General features: G+C 42.7%; 2 protein-coding genes across 6 annotated transcripts in view; both read right to left on the bottom strand.

The window, feature by feature from the left end:
• Positions 1-3,339: 3,339 nt before the first annotated feature.
• L3HYPDH (trans-L-3-hydroxyproline dehydratase) overlaps positions 3,340-15,619 on the bottom strand; it is a 23,821-nt gene continuing 11,541 nt past the window's right edge. For 2 of the 5 annotated variants that reach the window (XM_074393174.1, XM_074393173.1), the window contains exons 5-6: positions 15,169-15,308; positions 3,340-3,427 (exon numbers count right to left, since the gene is read on the bottom strand). In XM_074393174.1, the coding sequence (XP_074249275.1) occupies positions 15,183-15,308 (126 nt within the window). In that variant the 3' untranslated portion in view covers positions 3,340-3,427; positions 15,169-15,182. Of the gene's footprint in view, positions 3,428-13,034; positions 13,108-14,071; positions 15,309-15,619 lie in introns of those variants that run through there. The other 3 variants (XM_039468811.2, XM_003924390.4, XM_039468810.2) reach the window with 2 other exon arrangements.
• Positions 3,421-7,530, bottom strand: GPR135 (G protein-coupled receptor 135). Its single transcript, XM_039468809.2, has one exon. The coding sequence runs from the start codon at positions 7,496-7,498 to the stop codon at positions 6,002-6,004; it is 1,497 nt and encodes a 498-aa protein (XP_039324743.2). The 5' UTR covers positions 7,499-7,530; the 3' UTR covers positions 3,421-6,001.

Genomic DNA, 15,619 nt, shown 5'->3' with positions numbered 1-15,619 from the left:
ATGTGTATTAGTTATTATTGTTGTATAACAAGTTAGCCCCAAATTTACCAACTTAAAACAATTATTCTCTCAGAGCTTCTGTGAGTCAGAAACTTGAAGCAGATTAGCTGGGTAGTTCTGATACAGGTCTGTTAGGGGGTTGTAGTTAAGATGTCAGCTGGAGCTGCTTCCAAGATGCCTAAAGCATATGACTGTTGGCAAGAGGTCTTAGTTTCTCACCACGTGGGCTCCTTCATAGGGTTGCTTTAGTTTCCTACAACGTGGCAGTTGGGTTTCCCCAGAATAATTCAACTGAGAAAGAGCAATAAAAAAGCCACAGTCAATAGCTCTTTTTGTCCTAATATTTCAGATATCTTCACTTCTGCCAATTCTATTCATTAAAAGTGATCATCATAATACTATTTAGGGAAAAGAAAATGCACTCTACTAAAACTTTCAAATTTTCAACCTCCCTGACACCTGAGGACAGCCATGTGATACAGTTCTGGCAATAAGCTGTAATCAGACATCTATAGGAAGGTCATGTCTTCCGGAATAGAAAGGCAAAACTTTTTTAAAAAAAACCCTTATTCTCACTTTTCTCTTTCTTGGAATGGAGAGTGGAGACCTGGAGATGCAAGCCATCTTACAAACATATGTCAATATAAAACTTACAAGTCCAGGATGGAGGCCTGGAAGCCGTATATCTGATGGTATTCTTGGGCTGCTCTTTTCTTCACTTTTTGTTGAGACAAATTACCCGAGTTTAAAAAAAAAAAAAAAGAAAAAAAGTAATGAGTCACTAAGTACAGCCACACTTAAGGGGAAAGGAAATGAGTTTATATTATTTGAAGGGAGGGGTATCAAAGAATTTATATCTATCAAACTGTGTATGGTGAAATCTGATATGATTTATTCTGTCCTATACCACTTCAGTTTGTTTTAAATGTTGGCTATAAACCATTACACTAAATTCATGACTTACCATTGGTTTTAACCCATAATATAAAATCACTCTATTGACAAAACTGCAGGGAAACAATCACACTCATAACTTAATGGTGGAAGTGAAAATGGTACAACCTATAGAGAAGGTAATGTGGCAATTTGTATTAAATTATAAATGTATTTAGCCTTTGAACCATCACTCCTATCCAGGCATCCCCAAACTACGGTCCCGCAGGCCGCATGAGGCCCCCTGAGGCCATTTATCCGGCCCCCGGCCGCACTTCAGGAAGGGGTACCTCTTTCATTGGTGGTCAGTGAGAGGAGCACAGTATGTGGCGGCCCTCCAACGGTCGGAGGGACAGTGAACTGGCCCCCTGTGTAAAAAGTTTGGGGACGCCTGCTCCTATCTCTCAGCATTTTTACTATTTTACTATTTAGTATAACTCCCAAGTAAGACAAAGAGACACACTTTGTCTTAATTGGGAGTAATAGTAAATAGTTATATAGTAATATTTCATACAGTGAAATCTCAATGTATGTTTTATATATAATTTTGATTTATTGACCCAACGATATCAAAACATATGGAAAATCAAAAATGTTTGAAAAGTTTTTTTAAAAAAGCAGCCTGTGGCCCTCCTCGTAATGGGTGTGGTCACAGTCTTTTATGGTTCTGAGATGGAGTAATGATTTTTTTGTGTTTAGAGAGGGGCTCTAAGGTGGTCATTTGAGCTGGGTCCTCTTGGACTGCAGTGGAGATAATTTTGCAGCAATCCATGGATATAGGGCCAAAGCCAGACTGATGGATGTCTTGGCAGATGCCAGGATGAATGGATGACAACTGAGGACTTATGGTTCACCAATGCATTGGCACTAACCAGCCCCTAGAACCTAGATGCTGTCTTAAATTTTGCCATCTGGCAGAATAAGATACTGAGTTGCAAAAAAATAATGACTTTCTTTCTTACACCACTAAAAGTGTAGCCTAGGATTTAGATCAGTTGTAAAAGTACAGGCAATTATTTTGATGAGTTGGCTGAAGGGAAGGAGCTGAGGGAGAGAAAAGGAGGGAAGAATAGGAACTTTTCCTCTCAAGTGAGAGATTAGAGCATAATTAAGTGCTCATGGCAGGGATATGGTTTAGTGGGAAGGCTAAGGATACCAGGAAACAGAAATAATAGATAGCATGAGATTCTGAGGCTGGAGAAGGGACCACCTTCTTTATTTTAAATGGATAATAGAGCTGAGAACTAGTACAAATCCAGTTTAGTTAGGTTTGGTGGCTAAAATAAGAAGAAATATGTATCTAATGGCTTCTACTTTCTTGGAGAAGTAGCACCAAAAGTCGTATTTCAAGAGGTTAGGTTGGTTAAATGTTTCAGTGGAGAAAGTCTGAAGGGTCACAAAAGTGGGCAGAAGAAGTGAGTTGACAAGTGAAAATGTTCAGATTGCCAGCAGGGTGGCAGGGCCAGGTAAGGCTGTGGATTCTAAGTGCAGGGGGTACAAATTGATCTGACTCTATACTTTTTTTTTTTTTCCAGTAGTGCTCAGATGTGCTGGAGCAGGAATGAGGAAGATGGATGACTGGGGTTATCCTGAGTTGGAATTATTCCAGAAAATAACAGCTCTGAACCTCTTCATATATATATATATGTATATATATTTAACACACATAAATAGTTGTTTTCCAAATTAAAAAAAAAAAACTTTCCTTTAAATTGTATGCTGTTTTTCCATCCGTTTGATAGTTGTCTTTATCTTCCTTGGCTCTTTTCCAGGTTTCTCACTGTCTTTTTCAAAAGAGAGAGGCAGTACAGTATAGCGGTTAAGAGAGGACTTTCGGCACCAGTCTGCCAGGTACAAATCTCATGTTTAGCACTTACTAGCTGTGTGATCACTTAACACCTCTGTGCCTTGGTTTTCTCATCTGCAAAATGGGGACAGTGATAATATAGCATGCCTTCATAAGAATGCTCTGAGGATATATGAGCTAATGTACCTACTATACAGAGTATTACTTGTTGCTGTTATTATTTTCACCCAAATGAAATAGCCAAACTGGGAGCAGAATAAGACATGAAGGATTACCTTCTGGCTTTTACATAGTACTCAATATTTAATCCATTTCAATATTTCATAGCTTCTATTTCTCTTTTCCCCACAAAGTCACTATAATTGCATACTCACAGTAAGCATGAGGAAACGAAGTCTTAGACTATTTTGAGAATCATTCCTTCTTCATCTTTTGAGGTGTTGTTTAAGTACTTACACTGGGTCAAACGGGTTGCTGATCTATACCTGCATATCTCTTGCTTCCAAATTCATCTCTTTTCTTTGACAGCCTCTTCTGAAAATGCTACACTTTTTCTTCTCCACAAGTAAACTGGTTATGGCTGATTGTTCTCACAAAGCCTCAATGTCCTTGCTGAGGCTGTAAGCCCGCTGCAGATGAGTATTGTGGCTTCTACTTTTTAGTAGCCTTAGTACCTAGGAAGTTGCCCTTATAAAAAGTAGAAAACAAAAATGGTAGATGATGGTCATGCTGATGATAATGATAACAGTACCGTAACTGATCATTCTTGGTTTCCTTACCTGTAGACTTCTGTGGGGATAGAAAGAAACAAACATGGGGCTTTGAGGCCAAACAGATTATAGTTCAAACCCCAGTTCTACCACTAAATAGTTGGAGAGCCTTGGATTAAAAACAAACAATTTGCAGCATTGTAAATTGTTCAGTAATTTATGAACAACTTTCTCTTTTTCCCCTCCAATTCTTGCCTACCATGACTCTTAAGAGCCACTAACAGAATGGTCTCTTTCACAAGCCATGCCTTTCCTAAAACTTCCTACCACTGAAGAGGTAGGGCTGGAATTCCTTTTCTTCCTTAAAGTCCTTCATGCCATCACCTTGTCACTTTCAATCTCTCAGATTTTCCCTTCACTCACCAGGTAGGTTTATTCTATATCACATTTATTTTCCAATTCCTTTCTTCAATTCTTCTTCTCAGGCAACACACTATTTTGCAACATGCTCACCTCCTTACTCTAGATCTCTCTCTTTCTGCCCTTTATTCACAAGTGTAATTCCTATTCTATGATGTCTTTTATAATTGGAAGACTTTATCATTTCTCTCTAAATCCCAAAAGTGACTCGGTGCCAAAAAATACACAATGTTTTTTTGGCTTTAACAGGCAAATACTGCAGATACTTGTTCTTGTTAGTCCAGCTGCATAAAGTCTATATATGCTTTATAAAGTAAGGGCTAGAGAGGAGAGATTATTTCACCTACTTTGTACTACATTGAGTGTAGCAAAATACATACAATTTATAAACTTCTGATTTGTGTTGATACCCTGAGAAGCAGAAAAAATTAAAACATTTTTAGCTTTGACATGAATCATGTATTTCTACCTTTGATTACAAAATAATGACATGTACCCACTTGTCAAACAAAGAAATACTAAAAAATATATTTAAATACTTTACAAGAAGAAAACACTGGCTATTTCATATTGAAATCCTGGAATGACAGCTGTCTTTTCACATCAACTGTAAATAACTTGTTCAATTAAGGCTGTGAAATATTGAAGAAAAGAGGGGCAGGATGAAGGGAAAGAAATAGGAAAAAATAACATTTAAAAAAATTCTGAGTAAATGATTCTTTGTGTAGTCATATTTAATATGAGAAAGGTCACATACACAAATCCTGAATTATGCTTTTGAATTATTGTAAAAAACCCACCTTTTCTGATAAGATAGAAATTTTAAAAGCATAATTGATTTGTAAATTTCTGAAGATATTTTCAGTTTGCTTGAAGTTCTTTTCCAACTTTAGGCCTGTGTTTTAATACTCTGTTATGCATAGTCCCACACCTACTACATTATCTTAGACAAGTCATAGCTATAAGGCAACCATCAGCTATTTTAAAGAACACAAAATATACCAAATTTCTAAAAGTAGATTAGGATCTTCTTGGAAAAGTCTATGTTCATTACAAGAGGTTGCTTCTCAAAATATTTTTAGAATTCCTCTTTGGAACCATTTTCAGTTGGCTAAAACCACATAGGAAAGCCAATTTTGTTGCTTTATAGAGGTCTCATTTAAAAAATAATAATAATTTAAATAAAGTGTCATCACTCACCTTATTCAATCAACTTGACTTCAAGTTATATTTTTGGCTGTATTCAAAAATCATATTTACCTCAAAATTCAAATATTTTCTACAATGAACATTTTTTTTAAATGTGAAAGTCTTCTGAGAGCAACATCCCAAAATTCATCAGAAATAAAAGTAGCAGGTTAGAGTAAGGATAAAGCTTCAAAGTTTTCCAGTGCAGATCATTTTGGGGGTATGATGCGGGTGGAAGGAATGTTAATTTTACATATAATCTTGGAAAACATTTGAAAGACACATTTCTTTATGTTCATATTTCTCTATTTGCCCTTCAGATGGTTGAATTTTACCTAATAACAACCACCTTTTCAAAATCCTAAAATGATTTTAAATGGGTTATGAATTTAAAATTTCCCACAAAGGTTATCAGGGAGTGGGGTGAGGAAGTGCAGCAATGTGTGTTGGGATAAGACTTTTCCACTCCCAGTCTAAGCACCCAAAGCACGTCAGAAACACAAGCTCTAGAATCTAAAATTTTGCTGGATGATAGTGATTTAGAGGGGCTTTCAAACAGCTCTTAGGGTTTCCATTCATTCCTGATACTCTATGTAGCTGAACAATACTAGTTGCATTCAATATTTTGTTTCACAGAGTGGTCCTATAACATAAGGTTTTCAGTGATTGTGAACGTTACTTTTGTCATTTTTGGCACTTACAGTTCACAATGTTTGGTTATGTGGTTTAAGATTGTTTTAATTTTTGCATTTTACATTACTTCTGGCACTTTTGAAGAAAGGGACATTGTCTTTTATGCTGTGTTGGGGGAAAGTGGTAAGCCTCCCCCAGTCTCTAGCTTTAAATGTTTGGCTTTATGAAATCCACGATTCTCCCCAGAATCCTCTAACATTAAATGACTTGAGTGGAAATTTGCTTTCATAAGCTGGCCTTCCCAACTGCCTTAGAGGCTGGTATCCCCACCTTCAGATTTAGGCTGTTTGGCCACTGCAGTCACAGGCTCTGGTGGTCCCTCTCCGCAGAAAAGTACAACTGGATTTTTGCGGGCCCACATGGCCATGTCCCCTCCCACCCCGCTGGCCGGGGTGGAAGAGGACATCCTGCTGCAGGCCCCCAGCCGGTTGGCATAGCGGTTTCGAAGGCGATTGCGGCTTCTGGCTTGCAGACCCGGACCCTGGCTAGACAGGAAAGCGTCCACATTCCTAGTCCGGTAGCCCTCCTCGCGGTTGCGCCCTAGGAGCATCGAAATATTGGGGTTGCGGATGGCGTAGATGACAGGATTGATGGCCCCATTGGCCCAGGTCAGCCAGACGGCTACCACGTTGAGGAGCGAGGGGGCCTGCGCGGCCTGGGCCTGCCGGGCGGCGGCCAGCAGCACTAGGAAGCAGTAGGGCCCCCAGCAGCAGATGACGAAGACGATCATGATGAGCACAGTGGTGGCCGTGCGCACCTCGCTGAAGAAGCGCAGCACGCGCGCGTAGGTGGTCACAGGCCGCACACGCACGTCCGACAGGCGCACCGTCTTGCAGATGTGGTAGTGGCAGAAGCACATGAGCAGGAAGGGTAGCAGGTAGCAGGCCATCACCAGCCCCACACTGTAGGCCGCGCCCAGCTGTGTGGGGTCGGGGGAGGTCCGGTAGAGGCAGCCGTGGAAGCTCTGCGCCGCCGCGAGTTCCCGGGGCGCCCCGAGCAGCTCCCAGGGTAAGGAAAAGCCCAGGGCCGCCAGCCAGGCGCCCGCCAGCAGCTGCAGCGCGCGGCGGCGGCCGATCTTCTCCCGCGGCGGCCGCACGATGGCGCAGTAGCGGTCCAGTGAGATGAGCGCCACGCTGAACGTGGACACGATGCCGAGGCACGAGCTGAAGAAGCGGCTGGCTGCGCAGAAGCCGCGCCAGGGCCCCGCGGCGGCGGCAGGCGCCGAGCCCCCGGGCGGCGTGAAGAGGTCCAGGAAGGCGGCGGGCAGGCAGAGCAGCGCCGTGAGCAGATCCGACAGGGACAGCGACAGGATGAAGGCGTTGGTGACGGTGCGGAGCTGCCGGTGCTTTACGATGACGCTCATCACCGCGCAGTTGCCCAGGCTAGACAGCAGGAAGATGAGCAGGAGGACGAGCGCCTGGGCCGCCACCGCCGCCCCGTGCGACAGCAGCGGCGCCGCCTCCGAGCCCAGCGGCGGCCTCACCGCCGCCCCAGCCTCCCGCGCCGCCCCGGACCCGCCGAGGCCGCCGCCAGCGGGACCGGCAGCGGTGCCGCCCCCGCTGGCGTCGCTCAGGTTCCCCAGCCCCGCGGCCCCCGCGGCCGCCACGGTGCTGAAGGAGAGCACGGCCGCTGTCGCCGCGGAGGAAGTCCCGCCAGGCGAGCCGGCCGCTGAGGGGGCGCCGGGGTGCGGGCTGCCCAGTAAGGCCATGCTCGCTGGTGGACGGGCCGGCGGCGGCGGCGGCTCCATGGGGCCCTGTGGCGGCCGCGGATCTGCTCATCCCGTACCGGGGGTGGCGGCAGCTCAGCCGGAGAGCTGGCTCGGGGCCGGGGGTGAGCGGCCGCTGCGGGGAGCCGGGCTCGGCCGGAGGCGTGGCGGCAGCCCGGGACCCGGCGGAACCTTTGACGTGGGTTCCAGCGTTGCCAAGGGAACCGCGTGTTTACGCAGGAGCGCGGGGCGGGACGTCAGCCCAGTACCCTCCGCAAAGGCGAGACACACTCTTCCGGGGTTGACCGGCCTCGGGCTTCGGGTTTCGGGGAGTGCCAGGTCGACCTCCTCAGGGACCACTGTCCGGCCAGATAAACAGGACCGGCATGCAAACAAATGACCAGATTCAACGAAGTTCATTCACTCTTTCTCTCTTTTGTAGGGTACAAATGTTCTACAGCCAGGCCTTTTGGGGAGCAGGGGGCACTTTGCTCCCTGTGGGTGCTTTTGAAGTTTACGGGTAGGAAAGGAATCTAGAACCTGAAGTGAAGGAAAAATCCAGACGTCTACATCCAGACATCTTAAACTTGACAGTTAGACTAATTTAAACCAATAGTTCTCAAACTTGAGCTAACGGAATTCACAGAGGGCGTGTTAAAATACAAGTGAGGAGGTCTCAAGCCCAGTGTTTCGGATACCTCTGGGGAAATGCCCAAGAATTTGTATCTGTAACGGGTTCGCTGGTGGTGATGATGATGCTGGTCCCAGGACCACACTTTGAGAACCACTGATGTCAAGAGCTTCATAAAATGCAGATTCTCTGTCTGACACTCAGTACCTGAGGATGGGCCCATGACCCTAAACCCCGTAGGTGACGTTGATACAGGTGCTCTGAGGAGCTAGGATATGAATCTTCTTTAGATGTTACCTCATTTCCAAGGGCCTGGACCTCAGGCCCCTACTGGCTGATAAATGTGGGGAGAGGGATTGGTGCCTTGCTCTGCTGGCAGCCTTCATCTGTTCTCAGGAATGGGGTGTGTTTTGAGTCTAAAGTGCTGCCAGCCTGGCAATTACCACAGATGCAGCTCCAGCTATCTGGCTGGGAGACACAGGAAAAAGAAAGGCACGGCTGCCTAGGGAAGTTGCATCTCAAGTTTCTGGGGATGGCCTCTCATGGGGAAAAGTGTGATAAAGGCTCAGGTTAACTAACCCTGGACTCTTCTCTAAAGCAGTGGTTCACAGAGTATGGACATTGGACCATCAGCAGCAACATCCCCTGAAAACCTTGAGAGATACAAATTATCAGGCCTGCAGTGCATAGGATACTCCTGATCTACTGAAACTCCTGTGGTGGGGCCCAGGCTCCTATGTTTTAACAATCCCTCTTGGTGATTCTGATGCACAAATTTGAGAAACACTGCTCTAAAGAATGACAATACATTTATAGGTCTTAGAATCAATGATATTAGTACTTGGAGTGCTTATTTCATTCAGAAAAAAAAAAAAAAAAACCCTACAGGAAATTTACAGTATAAATAGAAGAACGTTTAAGGTGGCAAACCAAAACTGGGTTTCTCAGCCTCAGTATCATGGACTTTTTGGGCTAGATAATTCTTCGTTGCAAGGGCCACCTATGCATTGTAGGATGTTCAGCAGCATCCCTAGCCTCTACCTAAGAGATGCCAATAGCACCTCTCCCAGCTGTGACAACTAAAAATGTCTCCAGATATTGCCAAATGTCCTCTTGGTAGCCATCAACCCCAGCTCTTAATCTAGACTGATTTTGCCTTAATTTTGTCAATCAAGACAAAAAATATAATTATCATGCATTAATTTATTTAGCAAACACTATCTTCTAAGATTGTGCTTAGTTTTAGGAAACAGCAAATAAGATATGAAACCCAGCCCAAATAAGCTTACAGCCATAGGCAAACACAGTATATTACAGCATGCTTAATACTGTCTTAAAAATGTGAATGAAATTATTTGGAGGTGACTAACTCTTTCTGATGAAGGCTTTGTACAAGAGGTGACATTAGACTTTCCTAAAAAAGAAGAAAGGGGAAGAACCATGTTGAAGTGAGCAGTGTCTGAATTCCAGGATACTGGGGATGGGGAGTGAAAATGGAAATAAATGACCAAAGTTTACTGGGGCCACCTTATGATTGGCCTTGTAGGCCATGCTCTGGAGACTGAAAGTCATTAGAGGAGGAGGGGCTAATAGCACAAGGGAGGGCCATGAGCAAGTGCATGGTACAGCAGGACCAAAAGGACTGCACTCGCCTGGATCCTTCCTTCCTCATCTTTCTGAGTGTCCTCTTTCTCTGCCAGTTTACCCTCTTCCACCTGCCTTTACATGCTGGAGTTCATCAAAGCCCTATTCTTAGCTCCTCTGGACTCCCCCCTTCAGCCCCATCTCACTTGCATCCAGGACTTCAAAGATTATCTATATATTCATTACTCAAATTGTCTGTGGCACCAACCTACATGTCCTGATAGTTGGCATCTCTCCTTGATGTGCTGGTTGTGCATCAAATGGATTCATGATCCTCCTCCTACTTTCTGTGAAAAACTCGGTCCTCAATACTCTGTATCTCAGAATATGGTAGAACCATTCCTCTAGCTTATAAGCCAAAAGCTTAAGAGTTTTTATAAATCCCTCTTCCTTGCCACCAGTCCACATCCAGTTCATCAACCACATCCTACGGATTTTAGTTGCAGACTATCTTTGCATCCATTCACTCCTTCATCCTGAATCTTGGCTCTCATCCTCTCATTGGACTATTGTTGTCACTGTTGTCCTAACTGGTCTTCCCACATCCAGTCCCTACACTGGAGGCAGATAGGCATAATGCTCTTAAACACACACACACAAATTTCTTCATGCCACTTACTTAATTCAACTCCTCTAGTTAGGCTGGTGTAGTGGTGTGTGCCTATAGTCCCAGGTACTTAGGAGGCTGAGGAGGGAGGATCGTTTGAGCCCAGCAGTTAGAGGCCAGCCTGGGCAACATAGTGAGATCATATCTCTTTTAAAAAATCCTATTGGCTTTCACCATTTATTTTAGAATAAGGACCCCAATCCTTAATATTTCCTAAAAGGCACTGCATGATTTGACCCCTGCTAGTCTCATTTGAGACCACTTTCCATCTTTTTTGCTGTGTTCCCACCCCTCTAGGCTTTTATGACTTCTTTAAACCTTTCATCTTAGGGCGTTTGCACTTACTATCCCCTCTGCCTGGAAAGCTCCATCTTCCTCCTCCCTTCCTTAGCATCCTCATCTTTGCATTAAGGTTAGTCCATAGGGGGAAGCCTTCCTTGATTGATACCCTCTTCTCACATATTGGACCATGTTCCCTTGTTAGTTTCATAGCACTCTGTATTTTCCATTGTGGCACATTACCTTGGTCTATAATTTTTTTGTGTGTGATTATCTAAGTATTATCTGCCTCCCACTGTATACTATATGAGGACCTAAATCTTGCCTGTTTATTTTATGAGATCCTTGGCACTTAGCACTCTAGCAAACTGCTATACAAATGCCCACATACAAAAAAATATTTTTTGAGTGACTGTAAGAGGAGAATCTGGAAGTTGGGAGACCAGTTAAGGAAAGGCATTGTAATAGACCAGGTGAAAAATGAGAGTCTGAAGTGGACCTTTGCAGTGAAGAAGGAGAGGTCGAGTATAGATTATGGTAGGTAGTATATAGATTAGGATTCTTTGGGCATAAGTAACGCAGAGAGGACACTTGTTCACATAACAAATATACAAATTTACTGGAAGGACAGGGGAAGTTCCGTTTACAAAATGACGGTTTAACAGACAGCTCCAAAAAGAGAAGTCAGAGAAGTCCTGTGGGTAGAGAGAGCAGAAACTGATGGAGTGATCTCTTTAGGCCACCATTGGAATAGATCAGCTTCAGTTTTCAGACCTTATGCTGTTTCTCAAGATCTCAGTGTGGGGGAGAAAGTCTGACTCAGGTACCGGTCTCCTGGCAGTCCTAGCAAGACTACATGAAGGTAGTTTCCCAAAGAAAAAGGAGAGTGTTGTTGATAAAAGAAGGGGAAAGGCATAATAGCTGGAGAAATCCACCGTTATCCACCTTGGGAGCATCAGCAGAGAGGAATGGAAGCCAAGGGTCAATCCCAAGTCCCTAGCTTGGTGGACGGTGGTGTTAGTCAAGTTAGGGAATATGGGAAGAGGGGCACAATCAAGGGGGAAAATGAGCTTGGTTTGTCCTCTAAGTAATGAATCTACAGTATAGCCTTAGACCTTGGAATTTGGGGATGTGGATGTGGTTAGCCTCTCTACAAGAGGGAAAACCATGGGAATCAACGTGATAATTTAAGGACACAGTAGTCAGGGAAGAAAGAAAAGGATCATGGATGGAATGCTAGGGAGTAGTAAAAGTTAAGCAGATAAACAAAGCAAACCTAGGCAGGTGAATGATACAGTTAATGAGGCACATTGGCCTATTGAGAAATCAGCTGTTTTATGTTTTTGGTTTTCTGAAAAGGTGTGGCAGTTTTCCCAGCCTCTTATGGAGAATGTATTTGTGATCTTGTGGTCAGTGCTATCCTTTACATACTGGTGGAGAGCTAAAACAGGCTTTCATGTGTTTCAGAGCTTACAGGAGAAGTTCACAGGTTGAGGAGACTCACCTGTAAAGCCTGGGCCCAAACAGGTAACTAAAGTAGGCATGTCCAGAAGTTTTGCCACTCACAGTACTACAACCAGCAGCATTAGCATCACCTTAGATCTTGTTAGAAATGCCCACCCCATGTCTGATGAATGAGAATCTGCATTTTAAGATTTCCAGGTGATTCACATGCACAATGAAGTATGAAGAACAGTGTCCTAAAGTGGGATAGTATGGAATTTGTGGCTTTCAGGGTTGAAGAGAAGGGTGACCTAATTCTCATTGTGTCTGGAGGACTTGGAGCAAAGCGCAGTGTGAGTTCATGATGAAGAGGAGATTGGCCTGGGCCCATACAATTGCAGCACTTTGGTGGGCACTAATGCGTACTGAGTACTAACTTCCTAAGCCTAACTTAGTGGTTCTGTGGCTGAGCTCAGCATCAAGGGACTAGAGTTGCTTGTTCTAAAATGGACCACACCTGCCTTCAGGGAGCAAGCAGCAGGGGCCACCATGGATTACATAAACCATTAGATCTGGCAATTAGGTAAGGTTTCTAATTGATGAGTAATGGGGTAGAAGCAAGATTGTAATAGTTTGATAGCAAATGGACGAGAAAATGTACCCAATGAGCAGACAGTAAGGAATTTAGAAGTTTAAATGCCAAGGGAAAGAGTTAGCAGTGACAGCTATCTACAGAGGGAAGGAGGGACAGGGATGTTTGATTTACTTTGTTTACAATTAGCACATTTAAATACTTAGGGGAAGGAACCAGTGATGGGGCAGCAGGATATTGGAGACACCTGAAAGAGGTTAATTGCTAAGGCAAGATCCTCACTGAGATGGGAAGGGATAGATATGAGCAGTACTTACACAGCAGAATCAACAAGGCTTTGCAACTAACCAGATGTGGAGGTCAGAGGTGAAGGAGTTGATTTCCCTAGTGTTTTTGACTCCATGGGAACCACGGTGAAGTGTAGCAGGAATGAACACTACTGCAAAGGTTCAGCTCTGGTTTGGATGGAAATTTAGGAGACTTAGGTAATATCTATTTTTTAGTGTTCAAGAAATACAACATTCTTGTTAAAGTACTATATCCTAGACCAAGTTATGGCCATCCTATCTTAGAAATGGAGGAAGTGTTATAGGAAAATCCTAGACTGGGAGTCCGAACTTCTAGATTTGCAGCCTCTAAATGACCTTAGGAGAGTTAGTTTACATGTTCAACTTGCATCTCCCTTAAGTGTATAAATGGGATAAAAACAGTGGCATATCACGGGTAGGGCAGGAAGAGTAGTTTTCCACGGTGCAGTTGAAAAAGGTGTGTGCTGTCTGTAGAGAATTTTAGAACAATAATAAAACCAACTAAAAGTCTTTTTAAAAATTATCACTAAGTGCTGACAATTCTAAACAAGGTCAGGGAGTAAAAACATCCTCTACCTTGCTGGGTGCGGTGGCTCACGCCTGTAATCCCAACACTTTGGGAGGCCGAGGCGGGTGGATCACGAGGTCAAGAGATCGAGACCATAATGGTCAACAAGGTGAAACCCCGTCTCTACTAAAAATACAAAAATTAGCTGGGTATGGTAGTGCGTGCCTGTAGTCCCAGCTACTAGGGAGGCTGAGGCAGGAGAATTGCTTGAACTCAGGAGGCAGAGGTTGCGGTGAGCCGAGATTGCGCCATTGCACTCCAGCCTGGGTAACAAGAGTGAAACTCTGTCTCAAAAAAAAAAAAAAAAAATCCTCTAGCTTGGTGGCAGTGGAATCATAATATGCATTTCCTAGTGTACTTCATTATGTACCTGACAGATTATAAAATGCTACAAAATGTAATTTTTAAACAATTTTCTTTCAAATTCATGTGACTTGTGAGCTTTGGAGGGAAAATAGTGGTTCCATTTTTATTTTTATTTTTTTAAGTATAATGATGTGATCTGCAAAAATTATTTGGTCATATTGAGTTAGTGATAACGACTTTTTTTTTGAGGCAAGTGATTTATTTGCTACAGAATTCTATGGCGAATGAGAGGAAAAAAAAATCCTGTTTTTGTGTAATAGAGAAATAAAAAACATTGACATTACAGCTTTCGTTTTGGTTAGGTAATTAAATCACAGACTAATGATAAGGCCAATACAGACTCTCTGGGTGATAAGGCCAATTAATCAGTTTCTGGATGCTCCAAAATAAAATACTATTACCCATCTCACAAAAGTCTACTGAATTCTCTGAGAGTGTCACATCTTGGAATATTTTAATGCTTCACCTATTTTTAAGAGGCTCATAGATAAGTATTAACTAGCAGGAATGCCATTAGTATTTATTTCATGTTTTAAATCTACCTGGCATGCAGTTGATAAAGTATGAGACTTATTCCATTGTACAGATTCACTGATTAATTTCTACTGTATTCCTGTATTTTAATAATGTAATAAGGAACCCCTTTTATGAAAACCCTGAAGATATAGCAAAAGTCTGATTACTAATTGGTCTTCTCAGCATCAATCTCTGATACTTCAGTGCCTGTGGGTGTAGAAGCTGAGCTTTGAGCCACAGAGAATACCCTAGCAGCAGCTATAACAAAGAAGCTGACTCCAACCCAACCTTTCCCAGGCTATTATGCTAAGTATTGAGCACTTTATAATAACCCATCTCATTTATATGCTGCTTACAGAGAGGGCATTATTTTACTCAAAAGATGGAAGACAAAAATAATAAGCTTGGAAAGTTCATTGCTGAATTTCACATATTATTCAAAGAGCCTTTAAAACAAATATGATATTAGTAGTAATTACTATAAAGCAATATTTTAAAAGTAACAACTGTTTTAATTTTATCTGATAGGTTAATCACTAGAAAAAGACTCTAAATTTCTGTCATTTTGTATGCTAGACATAAGTGATATTTATACCAAAATACAGTTGCAAATATGAGGTATAATGACTTTATATTTAGCCACAGTATTATTTTAGAAAAAAATGAAAGTTAGCTTATACGTATAATTTGAATATTGGTTTCCACATAATTTAGAGAAAAAATTACTTATGGATAATGATTAAGAAGAAAGCCCTTACAATCATGGAAGAAGTCACTTGAGAAGAAATCCATCCTTCAGTGGGTCATCATCTTCTACTGTAAAGCTTGCTGTACCTGTGTAATGGGCTTGTCCTGATACTTCTACTATAACAGCTTTAAAATCACCACATTTCGCTTCCTGAAAAAAAAGATTAAAGGAGTACACTATCAAAATATTGCACTCATATTGTATCTGGCTTGAAAATTGTACTCTTGACTTTTATCATGTTAAGAAAAGGCCAAGAATTAATCCTACAGGCAAGGGAAGGTTTTTAAGGAGAGTGACATGGTCAGACTTGTGTTTTAGGTAACTGTAGCTGTAAAATGGGGGTCAATCTGGAGAAGAGAGAGACAAGAGACCCAGAAACATGTTAAGATCTAATCTCAATTCACTGAATGATTCCAGAGTCACTAGGGTAGTTTTCAGGGAAGACGGAGAAGAATATATAC

The sequence above is a fragment of the Saimiri boliviensis genome, chromosome 2 (assembly GCF_048565385.1).
Source record: "Saimiri boliviensis isolate mSaiBol1 chromosome 2, mSaiBol1.pri, whole genome shotgun sequence".
NCBI lineage: Eukaryota > Metazoa > Chordata > Mammalia > Primates > Cebidae > Saimiri > Saimiri boliviensis.
Note: the sequence above shows the minus strand (reverse complement) of the source record. Positions and strands in the feature narration are given on the sequence as shown.